The sequence below is a fragment of the Phaethon lepturus genome, unplaced genomic scaffold, assembly GCF_000687285.1.
Source record: "Phaethon lepturus isolate BGI_N335 unplaced genomic scaffold, ASM68728v1 scaffold6001, whole genome shotgun sequence".
Classification (NCBI taxonomy): Eukaryota; Metazoa; Chordata; class Aves; order Phaethontiformes; family Phaethontidae; genus Phaethon; species Phaethon lepturus.
In genome coordinates, this window is record NW_010518395.1 from 10,167 (window position 1) to 24,243 (window position 14,077).

Genomic DNA, 14,077 nt, shown 5'->3' on the forward strand with positions numbered 1-14,077 from the left:
GCTTTTGGGTATAATCAGCCTACAAACACAATAGGTCTTGGCTAACTAAAGAAAAGACAAAATATTTTCACAGCTAAAGGAGGAGTACCAGCTAAGTAACGGAAGTCAAGACACCCAGGTATCCACCTGCCAGAGACAGTGCGTGTAAGTTGAAAGAGATATAAGATTGTGTAATCAGAAGAGGGCAAAGACTTCACTCATGAATGAAATATAACTGAGAGTTACAGGTCTGCATCTGTATGGAAGGCAGACCTTCAGATCCCTCAGGGCTGCCCAGAAGGAAAAAGATTTTATTCCAGATACAAATAGCTAAGTAAACACTGTTAAGATGCTGCTTGGGATTTGCATTTTGTATTTTATTTTCCTCTGCAAAGAAAGCCAGCTTTTCCACTGGAAAGAATGCCTGTGGAATCAGGACCTGAAGGTTCTGAACTCTTTCTAACCTGGCAAATGTTAGCTTCTAGGAATGATTGCTTGACTCAAGTGTAGGGAGTATTCCATGGCTATTTTTTGTAGCACTGAAAAGGTACAGGAACAAGAACTAAATTAAATTCTGATTTACCTTTGCCATTCTACTCTATAGTATCTTGTCTTTTACTAAAGTTTTATCTTAAGTAAAAGTTACCGTAAGTAAAATTACTTTTGTGTCATCCAACAATTAGCTTGATTCCAAGCTTAAAGAAATTGCAGGAATTCCCAGGCTCTTTTTTTTTAATTGCTTTGAAATGAATCAAATCAGTTCAGAAAATACTGATCCTGTATAACTTCACACTTAAAATTTTCATTAAATCAAATAATAGGAAAGAAATATCACAGCAGTGATACACGTTGTTAAAAGGAGTATGAACTTTTGAAAAATAGATTACAACTCTCCTTTAAGCCCAAATGGAAACCAAAGAATGAGTCTCATTCATGTTTTCTGTATTGTCATGATCTTAACACTGGCATTTTTTCTGCTCTTTCTTTTCCCATAACCATAGAGATCCACAGAGTGCAACTTAAGACCTTTTCTTGTAATGAATATGAGAGCATACATGGATTGTCTTGCTATGATAATCTGAAAAGATCAGCTCCTATTGCCTATGTTAATGAGGTCAGATCTTTTCAACTTCTTGAATTATTATTTTACTGTCATAAATGACCCTTGCTGGGCTTGGTCAGCAGAGTTACTGGATTAGCAATTTTCTAGGCATTTCTTTGTGTGTCTGAGGAGAATAGAGCATTGCTTATTCAGGCTTATGTCATATTTCAGATGTATTCAGTTCTCTTTCTGGAGTACTTCCAACACAGAATATACACCAGCCATAGTTGAATGAAACCCAAATACTATTGTTAGGTTGTTGTTGTTGATTATATTATTATTATTATTATTACTACTACTACTACCACTACTACAACAATTACTCCTTTTACTCCCACTTATAACAACAAATCAACATACCCTTTACCTGTAAAACCCCAAACAACTGTTCCCACCTGAATACACTAAAAGAACTACACAACAGAATAGAAAATACTTTTGTTATATACAAGTGTCAATTTCTTAACACTATGCCAAGTAACAAGAAATAATATCAAATTAATTTGAAAAGACAGTAAAAATGGACCTTTTAATGCATTTATTGTGAATCTGATTCACAGTCCTGGAAAGCAGTTACGATGACCTACTTTCAAAAAAACTTCTGGCATAGATTTAGTTACAGAATATGAATGAAGAAAACCTCTGAAATACAATTATGGTTTACAAAAGACTTGGAAAAAGTTTCAGAAATACTGATAGGCATTCCTTCACTGAATTCCACATGAGCACACAGTTTATAAAAGCCGAGTTGCTATAAATATGATCACAAGTTTATACAGAAGTAGTATTGTTTTCTCATGATATCGGTATGCTTTTTCAAGCCTCATACGTAAGGAGATACTTGGCTGATAAATTGAATAACATAATTTCCTCAGAAACTACCTAAGAACGCTTTATACTTTGACCAGTTTCTATGCAGTACCAGTGCCTTGCCACCTGAGTATCCCCTGCCTCTCAGTTCCAGAAAACTGCACTCACAGGACATCTACAGCGCATTAGTGTTTTGATCCCAGGTCTTGTATCAATGCTTGTACCAATACACGAGTCCTTGTGCAGGCACTTACCCATCTGAAAACAGGAACATGATGAGATAAACCAGGGAAATTTATAAAATCATTAAATACATTAGCTGCAAGTTTTAGACCTCTGGAATTCGTGTACAATATTGGTGTCCAATGATGTGCCGATGGATGATTGAGACGTGCAAAACACTGCTTCATGATGTGCCCTCACTCACCCAACAGGCCATCACCTTGTGTCACTGGAGACACAGGACCATACACATACTTCATCCAGGGGCTGACATGTTGGCCGCAGGCTTGCGGCCACCATACAACCAGCATGCTTGCATGACCCAACTGTTTATGTGTGTGCCCGTCCCACTAGATGCAGCCACGTGTGGCCACCAGACAAGACCCCTCAGGACTTCTATCAAATAGGGCAGCAGGAGCTGGTGTGCAGTAACAGCTCTACAAAACCACCCATATCCAACCAATAGACGAGGAGCCTTTTCAGAAGAGGGCAGCAGGAGGTGCCAGGCACAGGCCAGCCCTGAGCACAGATCTCTCCCAGGGAGCAGCCGAGGGAGAAGGGCTGCCACGCAGAGCTGTGCAGGCTCCGCTGCTCTCTGCTGCTCCTCTAAGAGCACCGAAATACAGCTCCTTATTCAAGAGTTTTTCAAGAACACCTCATTCCCAGTCAATGAGTTAAGAGACCTGAAGTGCTTTTGAGAGAGTTACATTTCACATTCATCCCTGACTTGAGCATTTAATCAGTTGTTGGGCAACTGATTGGGTATAACAGAGAAAAACTTCAGGTTAAAAGTCCCAAGTAGTTAAGGCAGCGTGGTATTTGAATCAAACCTAGGCAAGCCACACAATACAGGTTCTCTCTAGTGCTGAGACATACTTGAAGAGCATACAAAGAGCTGACATACTTCATTTAATATCTGTTATTAAGAGAGAAGAGATTAGGACAGAACTAGTAAAGTAGTGTGTTGTATTTGTCTTGATATCCAAATACATGAACACAGTTACATACTTGGGTACTACCACATGAATAAAATTTAGATTTCTAGGCGAGCAAGTAGTTTTCCTTGCCTGACCAGACACTTCCCAGATCTATGTATGTAACATATATAGACAGATGTATACAGATACATAACAGATGTATGAAAAAACTTAATCTTTTGCCTCACATTCATTTGAACCCAGAGAAAATAGAAATGTATATGAAACACTCATTTCCATAACCCTGAAATGCACTGGTAAAACATGAGACTGCTGCAAAAACTTGCCTACCGATGGAGTCATCAGCGTCTGCATGAAATTCAGAGCTTTCACTATATACGTTCTTTGCCCTCTTCTTCATTTCCTCCTGTTTCATACCACATTCAGCAAGAGGCACACACCTTGCTCTCTTTCTGTACTCCTTCTTCTGCATTGTTACCCCTCTTGCTTATCCTTCTTTTCCCCTCTTTTTTACTTCTACTCTTTCCAGGTACTTTAACTCCCTTTCCTACAAGAGTCTACTTAAAATATTTACTACAATTTCTGACATTGCAAATCATCATTTTACTCCATTTACTGGTACATTAAAACTCCTCTTATCACTTTAGTTTCATTATATAAACTGCAAGTTTTCTAGAGAACCGAAAAATCTCTTATCAATGTTCGAATGGTGGTTAACATAATGGAGACCTTCAGATGGGATCACACACAGCTGAACACTAAACTTACGTTGAACCATATGACAACGTTACAACATTTCTGCTTAAACACTGAACATACAATATGTCTTATGTATGTACCTTGAAATACATAAATATATATATGTGCATAACTATATAAATTGCTTAAATACTTTTATATATATATATGTCATTTAAATACAAGTAATTTTTTTCCACGTAAAATACACTTGTTTTATACAACTTCCTTAATTGACAATGAGAGCTTTTCAGAGTGCATTATATGGATTTTCCCCAAAATAGGTGGAATAGAAAAAAACGCCTAAGATTTTAAATGCTTTAGGTGTCAAAGCAGAAAAACTCCATTTTTCCTAGGTAGAATATTTCAGTATTATATTTTAACTGAAATAAACAGAAATGAGGAAAATTTATACTGATGGTGAATATGCTTGTAGGCTGAAAAGAAGTGAATTAAAAAGCAATAAAACAGTTGTACTAAAGTAGTAAAATATAATATATCACTTTTTTTAGGAAAATAATTTCAAAATAAGATTTCATGTTCAAATGTGAAAAAAAAAACATATTGAAATACACAAACACTACTCATCACAAAAGCAAAGGAATTTTGCAACATTTCAGCAACGCTTCACAAACTGCCAGTAGGGATTCCCCCCAAACAGTAGAGCAGCTTCTGTTGGCTCCTGAGAAGTAAGGAATTAGTGCGTTAAGTAGGTTCCAGCAAGAAGAAAATAAAAGCCTCAGTCCAACCTGAAAAGGATCTTTGCTAAAAAAAAAAAAAGAATCGTTTAGTAAAATGTCCAGAGAAAAAAGATGTTTGAACATTATCTTCATTCCCTAGAATATTGTTGATTAGGCAACTTCAACAGGATATCCAACTGATTAAACCACAATGCATATACATTATGTACATTTCAATGATAATTTAAGAGGGGAAAAAAAAATCCAGTTCCTACCAGTTTGGCTGAGTTGTGATGTGCTACGGCTTTTTCGCGAGAGACCCACGATGGCGACCATCTTTGCACCGATGCTGGAGCGTCGCTTTTTGCTGCCACCGCCAACAGTGCCCACTGCTGTGTCCGACTGGCTGCCATCGTTTTTCTCCAGTGTGTACATGTCCCCGCTGATGCTGGTGCTCTTAGTCATGTTCTTTCCTGAGGCGCCCATCTGTCTGCTTTGCATTTTGGATGTAAAGACACTGTCAGGCAGTGGATGGATAAACAGTGCAGACAAAGAAGAGTAAAAAGGGGAAGACAAAAAGGACAGGTTTCAGATGGAAGGTTTTGGGAGACTGGAGGGTAAAAGCAGCTAATTCACACAGGTAGGGTTTGGGTTTTGAGAGGTAGAAAGGAACAACTTCAATTCTAGGTTCCTGTTTGGTGTCCTGTAAGCACACTTGACTCATTAAAATACTTTTTTAAATAACAAGCTCTTATTTACTGATTGTCTTAAAAGACATTACCAGAAAAAGCATATCAAAGAATTCATACATCAGTATATCATATATACCTTTTTGCTTGGGAAATTTAAGATCTGCAGTCAGTGCTCTGCCCCTCTTGTTACATATATACACACACAAATAATCCATATTCTTTTGGGAAACAGGTACTTGATTCATCATTGAGTGGAATGAGAGGATATTGGTCTGAAGCCTAGCTTTGGTTTCTTAACATTCAGACATCTCAAGGATGTTTTCAGTCATCTGTTTTAGTTCAGTCATCCTATGGGTTTGATGAAATTACATAGTAATGGGCAGTTAAGTTTTTTTGCTCCCTCTCTTCAGCAACAAATACATGTATTATATATGTATTTCATACAATGCTTGCCCGCTATGCGACTTAGATCATCCTTACTGATAAATGAAATTTAATTCTAATACACCTTTTGTACTCATTTATAGACTGTTTCTACATGCTTTATTGTGGATGCATCTAAGTTATCTGCTGCAGCATGCCACAACGTGCCCCAGGGGGTCCTGACCTCCCAGGGGTTCAGGCTAAGGGACCTTTCCCTAGACAGAAATGACAATCTACAGCGATGACAGCAGTACCTATCCAAATTTTGCCCTGACATCTAACTGGTAGGTGTCTGGACAAACATCCAGACCTGGAAACTCTGGAGCACACATGGGCCTGAAAATAAATAAATTTAAAAAATAATAAAATAATAAATAAAAAAAAGAAATAGAGAATATTTCTATTTCAATGAAGTTTTTGCACAGAACTTAGACCCACATTATTCTGTTCAGTATAGTGCATCTAACTAAAAAGTGCCCAGGAGATACACTATTAGACAATCCACAAAACAGTGGAATATTTCTGGAAACCAGGGGAAATTATTCATTTGTGTGTAAATCAGCAGTATGTGAAGGCTGAACGCCTGCCTGCTGATGGGAAGTAGTGAATGAATTCCTTGTTTTGCTCTGCTTGTGTGCTTTTGCTTTACCTTTTAAACTGTTTTTATCTCAACCCACACATTTTCTCACTTTTACTCTCCTGATACTCTCCCCCATCCCACCAGAGTCCGATTCTCTCCCTCGTCCTGCCAGGAGGGAGTGAGCAAGCGGCTGTGTGGTGTTTAGTTGCCAACACACACAAAACTTATCTATGGAGTTAAGGCAGTGCCCTCAAAAGCCAAGGGATCTCTGGGTCTCTTCTCATTGATTCGAGGGGAAATGAGATGAGGCACAAGATTTGGAACAATGCTGCAACTATTTAAAGTATTTGAGAGGTACCCATAAAGTGCTTTGCTGTTTAGTTGACAGCTGCATGTGCATGAAGGCATAAAACACTTGGAGTTAAGCCACAACACAGAGGAAAACATAAAAGCTATTTTACAGAAGAAGTAGACCTCTACCACGAAGTCAACAAATACTGGGTGTGCTTCTGAAGGAAGTTATAAGGGAAAATATGAATGAGAGTTTGGATCGAGAGATGGAGAGGCACAAAACAAAGCTGAGAGAGCGCTGTCGTGGCCTTGCCTGGACAGACAATTACAAAATACTGGAACACAGTTATAACCTGAACATTTTTTTCTTCTTCTTTTTTAACTCTCTGTTGTTATATATTAGCACACATTGACTCACATTGGTACATTTAACACTAAGCAAAGAGTGGGATAGTATGTGGGTGAAGATGTCAGGGAACGAAAAAAGAAAGTGGATCTGTATTTCTGGGACTTTTTATCACTATGATAACTTACTTGTCAGATGATAACATTACATGCTGTATTTTCTTTCAGTCTAACACCTTTCAGGATTGATTCACAGAAACGAGATGCCACAGAAACTGGTTCTCCGTTTCAACACTATCTTGCATATACGAAACACTAGAGAGACCTAGGAAGAACAGTGTTGGGAAGAGCTAATATCTTCAACTTTATCTTATGCAAATTTTTTCTAAGAATTAGAAAATTAGAGCCCCTTAGCCAGTAATGCTACTTTTAACCCAAGTTTTCTAAGGAAATATGAATAATGTGACTGTGTTGTGTCAGGTCTCTCTCTTTCAATATTTCAAAAAATGAGTTCAAATTTGACACAGGAGTAGAAAACTAGAGCTATTTAGTTTCTAAAACTGTTTTGAAAACAGATCCTTGGAGCGAGATCTTATGAACTCCCCTTTGGGGAACGACTGTAGTGTAAGTCATTACTGAATCTCTGTTGTTGCATACAGGAGCTCATTTGCACAGAACACACTGATAGGGGAAGTAACATTTTTACTGCTTGCAGAACAGCCTATTCCAATGATCCATTTTTCAAGAATGATATCCAGAAAATTAGTGGGTTCCTGTCATATTTACTAATAGGAAATAATAAATATGGCATTGCTTTATAGGTGATATTAACATTTAGGAAAGGTCTTATGTCATAGCAGTAAAACCAGAAATATTCTGTTTTCTCATAAAGCTTACACTGAGGAGAAAGTTCCCATTTCCTGACTCTAGTGTGCCTGTGAGATGCTTCATGTGTCATTTTTCAAGATGTATAATTCTATTTAAGTGCAATGGATTACAATAATTACCCTTACTAAAGAAATCAATGTGCTTAGAAAGGTTGGCATGCAAACAGAGTTGTTCTAATTTCACTATGCAGTTAACTATGAAAGTACTATGCATTACAAACATTTGCTCCTTGGCTGCTGTCTAAAGGCTTCTGTATCGCAAGATGAGCTTTGCTGTGTACACCTGCCAACAATGAGGTAGACTTCATTCAGCCACATTCTTTTGACCAACCGAGAAAAGTAGGAAAGAGAATTCAAGAAAGGAAAAAGGGATTTAGATGCGTGTGGGTATACCAAATATTAGTACAAATGGCTAATATTGCAAGTCTATTCACAAAACTATTTTTTTTTCAGTAGAGTTCTAAAAACATCTTCCTTTAATGAAAGGGTTGCTGTTGGTTTTTTTCCTCTGTAAAAACAGCAGAGGAGACATCTTTGTTATGCTCCCAAATAACAAATAGCTCCTGGAGAAAGCCATGATACAGCAGTGGCTTTGATTTTTCTCAATTCCTCTCTCACAAAAAAACTCCTTTTTTTTGTACTAGGAGAGTTCTGAGTGGCTTATAGTACTTCATAGTAAATCTGCAGTGGTCATGAGCAAGCCAAGTCCTTCATCAACACCTCAAACCGTTTCTGTCCATCTAAACCCTAACTCACTAATTATTCTTGGTAGATGCTTGGTATCCTCACCAGTGAAGCTATCTTTCTACCCCAATTGCCTTTTGATAGTGCCAGAAATGGATTATTCCCCAAAAATACAGTCTTGTATGTCAGGTTTAGTTCCTTCCTGAATTAACAGAAATATAAGATGGTTTAGAGCAAAAGAGTAAATCTTACAACCTTTTCTCTTAACAGGAGACAGAAGTTACTTACATATGAAGTTTTCTTTACATGTATATATACACAAACATAATAATACAGACACACATTTAGTTAAATACGTACAACAATATTTTAAAACTGACATTAAATAAAAGTAAGTTATGAGATTATATGAGCCATAGAATGATAGATATGGGAACATATATAGGAATATATATGGAATAGATAGATATAGGAATAGATATGTACTAAAACCAGGGTTCTCAAGGTGCCTTGCAAGATATTATATTAAAGATAATTAATATATTAAGATATAAAAATATCCTCTGCAAAGAGAATATGCAGCCAGATGGGGGAAAAACCCCCAAAATTAAATAAAAGAATTAAGTATGCTAGTTCCAATCACATGGTCATAACGGCATAATAATCACCCTTATTAGAATCAAATCAAGAACAAAATCATCACGCAACCCCAGCTGCACGGCCGCCCACAGCGTACAGCAATAGCAGAGTGAAGGTGACAGCCAGGCCACTGGCTTTGGCTCACGGGGACCAACCAGTCAACAAGAGCACAGTGATGGGCAAAGCTCATGGCAATGTTGTTTCCTGAATTACACCTAAATTCAGGAAACTGCCTGAGAACACTGAGAACTGCAGACCGGTCTCTGTTTGTAAGTAGGCTAGAAACTCCGGTTAGGTGCTTCAATTTTCCAGTGAACAGAGAAAAAGGAAAGATTTCTCTACTCTGCCTTCAACTCCGATCACTCTCATTTCTAGTTCGCAGTTGTGAGAAGTATCTTCACACACACTTCCTAAAATACAGTATCCCTCCGTAGTCTCTTCACAAACAAGGAGAGGGAATACTCAAATGCATGTTAAATTACTAGTAACAGCTAAGTGTAAAACAAATCCTAAAACCTGATCTAGAAAAAAGTCTACTTGAAGCAAACTCAAACCAGGTGTTAAGCATATTTATATTTTCCCCAGTGATAATTATTCCAGATAGTCAGGATCAAGTTGGGCACGACAGCTTCCTATGTATTTTATAGGTCGTTTTCTTAACTTTAACTGTTTGTGGCCACCTACGCTATGGATAATTTTTAGAATACCTTCTCAAAGCTAAAGTAGAAAGATCTTCAAAACAAACAAGAGAAAAATAAGACATTAGAAAAGAAATTAGAGTAAGGTATCTACAAATATTTGTAATTTAAAGCCAACAGTGAAGTATGACAACCCTAAGCACCAGATACTATTCTTAAAAATACAGCATGCTAGCCAACCAAGGGGAGTCAGACTGACAGATACCTATGACAGGAAATTTAATACGGTCCTTATTGTCACCGAAGACTGTGCCACACCTACAGTAGTTAATAAAATGGCTCAGGCCTGTTCTCTGACCTTGATAGCCTGCATACACACAGCTAGCTTACATCCTGCCCAAAGCAGGGTTTTCTCAGGCACGCTGCCTGGAGAAACAGACCCTGACCCACGCTATCTCCAGAACTGTGCCTGCGCTGAATCAGGGGCACCTTATTGGTGTGTCCAGCAGAATGCTATGGTAAGGAGGACACAGACTCTTTAACAATGTGGATGATCACGGGACAGCTCTTAGGACTATGTCCTGGCCCTGTCAAGTTTACTGGTATAGACATAGCCTTAAATTCCTTGATGATACTACAGATCTCAAACTGTTTTCAAGCTTTTTTTTTTTTTTCCTGAAAAATAGTAAGCAAGTACAAAATTGCTATTCATACATAGCCTTCTGAAAAATGCAATGTTGTTTCTGGATTTCTTAAGGGCATTGATCTTCATGATCTCTTTGCAGAGACCCACTTATTTTCATAACAAGGAATACAATTAGTCTCTGGAATAAAATTTGCTGTCAAGGTTTTCCATACTTCTAGTATAGCAGATAATCAGAAATTTACCTTATTTTTCTCCCCAGTGTGTCAAGATCTGTGATGAATTACAGAAAGATTAGAAAACACTGGCACAGAAACTCTCCCAAGATACAATGCCTAAGACTGGCTACTTGGCAAACAATCCCTTCTGGAGTAGATACACAGCCAGAGGGGAACACCATGAAGTGCCTAAGGAGGCAGAGAAGTAGGTCTCACAAGATCTTTACTTCAGTCTTGGTATCTCCTGCTTTAGACAGACCACTTCCTTGATATCTGACCAAGAAAGGAAACGACTGTTTGTGAGGTTTGGGTTAAGAGAGGGAAGATTTCACAGTGCAAAAGGATCCTGCCCTAAAGGCAGAGAAACTGTTTTGAAGCCACTGCTTACGATACAGCAGTACAGGTGGGAACTCTTGTACCAGGTAAGAGGGAATGCACTGTGAGCAAATGCTCTAGATCCTAGATAAACAGGTTCTGCATTAAAACTTGGTTTACTCATATAAAGAAAAAAAGTCAGAAACTTCATCCAACCTCTCCTGATTCCTGATTGACTTTGCTTTAAAGGTGTTTAATGAGCTTACAGAAAATACTAATTTTAGAACTAATTGGTAATATTGTTGGCTGCTGATACATTTTCCATGAAGCCGTTGCAGACACAATGAATCCTCATTGTTTCATATGTACCAGATGGAAAGTCTTGCCCTGTCTCCGTAGTTAGAAACCTGCAGTATTTGGTGGCACCTTTTGAACCAGTTGCAGAGTTGGACGGCATCTCACTAGTTGGTCAAATTCTTGCTCACAGAAACAGAAACTGGCTGATTAGTAACGTAAGTGCCAAATTTCCTCAGGAACCTTCAAAACATAAAATAAAAAAAGCCACTGACACCTGGAAGTCCTTATACTTTATCATGCCTGTTGAGATTTACAATATGTGGCAAACCAACCAGAACAGGGATGGAGGAAGTAAAGACAATGACTCTCCTGAAAGCTACAAAAAGCAAGTCCCACAAGTTAAAGAACCTCATGAAGATTTTGCAGGCATCCTATATTGTTACACAGGGCAGTACTGCCCGTTCTTTTTTCACATTAAGCAATCCAACAAGCAGCAACAAGAAAGTCTAAACTAGGAAAATACACTGACTTAGTCTTTCTCCATAGTCAAGAAATACAAATGACAAACAGGCCCAAACCCTAATCCTAGGACACCACCGTCATTCAAAAACCACAGATCACATCCTTTCAGACATCCTCTGACACCATCTCATTTTTCTCTCCTTGACTTATCAAAACGACAATCAGACTCTTGCAAGCTGAACACCTCTCTTTCCGTGTATCTTATTTGTTAAATAATACCACAGTCCCTCTACTAGCTCAAAGTAAGTCCCAGCACCAGGAACCTCAGTTCTATAGCTTAGCTAGTGACTTGCTGAACTGAACTGAACATTTCCCATAACCCATAACTGCTACTCAGCATTTTCTCCTGTTTCTTCCTCTCCCTGCTCTTCCTTCCGTTATCTTCCGCACTAACATACCGACAAGATAGACGTTTTGTGTTGGTAAATGCAGAAAAGCTTCCTCTTCCCTCTTCACTAACCTGGTAAGTTGACATCACATCAGCAGGAAAAAAGCAGGAGTAAAGTACTGCTTATGTTATATAAACCTGACTTTTCAATAAGGTCCTGGCCCTGAACCGTAACAGTCCGTGGCAGAAAGCAGCACAGGGAGCAGTACAGAATCCTTACACTCAGTGACTCTGTAATCACTACCAAATTACAAAGAATATCATATATTCTTACAAAGAATAAATGAAAATGCCATTCTATCTGTTTCTAAGTACAACTGATAGACTAAAATTATTATGACAATCTTTTTTTTTTTTTCATTTACCAACAAATACATTTACTAAAACCAATATCATGAAGCACAGGCATTTTTTCCAATCTACAATATTCTTAATATTTTGAAATGTGAAGGAGAAGATATCAATATATCCATTGTACTGTACATTGTTTGTGGGATTTTTGAGGATTTTGTTTGTATTTTTGCAGTAGACTTTAAAACAAAATTGGAAATGAAAATATATAATCTTGTTGCTCTGTCAAAATTGTATGTATCGGAGAATCAGATTTACGCTTATGTCATTTGGCAGATCTTGCAGGTTTCTTTTCTTCCCAATGCAAAGTCAATACTACTACTTTCCTGTCATTTAGCCTAGTTGTCTGGTAATGATCCCTAACAAAAATAAAACACCTGCAATAGTAAAAAGTCACTTTGCCAAGTGTAGAGTACAGCCGTGTGCTGTGATGTCCTAGGGAAAGGATTTTAACAATTTTTTTTTCAATTGTTGTAATAGATGTTTTCTAATACACATCTCTTGTGAGACTGGAAGACCCAGTGAAGACTTTGTTTATAGCTTTTTACAAGCAGGAGAGGAATTGTAATGCCATTCTTAGATCTCTTAACTCACTTGGAGAGGCTCTCATTTCATTAATTTGCTGAAGAAATTTAACAAAAACAGCATTATGGGGACAGCTGTAATGTAGGAAATAACATTTCCATGGGAACAATGCTTCCAGCCAATGCATGTACTCATCTGCCAACTCACATCAGAGAGAGAAATTGCAGGTTCAAAATTATAATGACTTAATCTCCTGAGATTCACTTGGTCAAAAATTATCCTATTAACTCATTTGTGATATAACCTCTAATAGCTACTGGACAGACTTAATTATTAGTTTTATTTTACTGAAATTATAACAAGAAAGTTGGTGGGAAACAATAAGCAGTGATTAGAATGTATTTTGTTATGTATATTACTATTCAAAGAAAACTTCTGTGGCCATCTCAAAATAAAACAACATTTTTCTATGAAGTATCTGTTTCAAAGGTCTCTTTCATTACAAATCAGAAATACCTCACCTGTTACGGTACATAGGTTGACTTGAACTGGATCTTCCCTGCTCTGCTAGATACCAAGCTTTGCACACTGCTTTATTATTATAAATTAATACATGTACAGCTTTTTCCATATCCTGCCTAACAAGTTTTTTTAATAGGAACAAATTTCAAAATCATTTAGGGTCAGGCCATTGGATTACTTACCAAACATTGCCACAATAAATGAGCGATGCAGAAAAAACACTGTAACAGATAACTGTTTCCAAACACTAGCAGTTGAATTTTTCACAGAGCTTCACAGATTTTTGATAAAAGTTCTCACCATCTCTGAGAGAATAATTGGGCAGTTGTATATAAAAATACAATTTATAACATTTTTAAAATTTATAGTAACTTTTTAATTTGAATTAGATTAATGTTATAACAAAATTATTATATTTGTATTAATCTACTGTCCATAAACTTTCAAGTTTTCCTTTACAAAGTTATGGAAAAGCTTTATTACCCTGCTAACAGTAGTGAATCTTTGCAGAAAACTCTTCCTTTGATACAGTGAACTAAATCAGTCATTTACTATCTGTGAATTCAAAAGAACGCTAGCGAGAAAACTAGCTGAGGTCTAAAAGTCTTGCATTAGTCAGCTGTCATATTAGTTCAATATGCATTTGTA

At 37.4% G+C, this 14,077-nt stretch overlaps 1 protein-coding gene across 1 annotated transcript in view; it reads right to left on the minus strand.

Annotated features, from left to right (window-relative positions):
• Positions 1–4,744: 4,744 nt before the first annotated feature.
• Positions 4,745–14,077, minus strand: part of LOC104628206 (regulating synaptic membrane exocytosis protein 2-like) — a gene marked incomplete at its 3' end in the record, with an annotated part of 88,069 nt that continues 78,736 nt past the window's right edge. The window contains exon 6 of the mRNA XM_010296715.1: positions 4,745–4,986. Within this exon, the coding sequence (XP_010295017.1) occupies positions 4,745–4,986 (242 nt within the window). The remainder of the gene's footprint in view (positions 4,987–14,077) is intronic.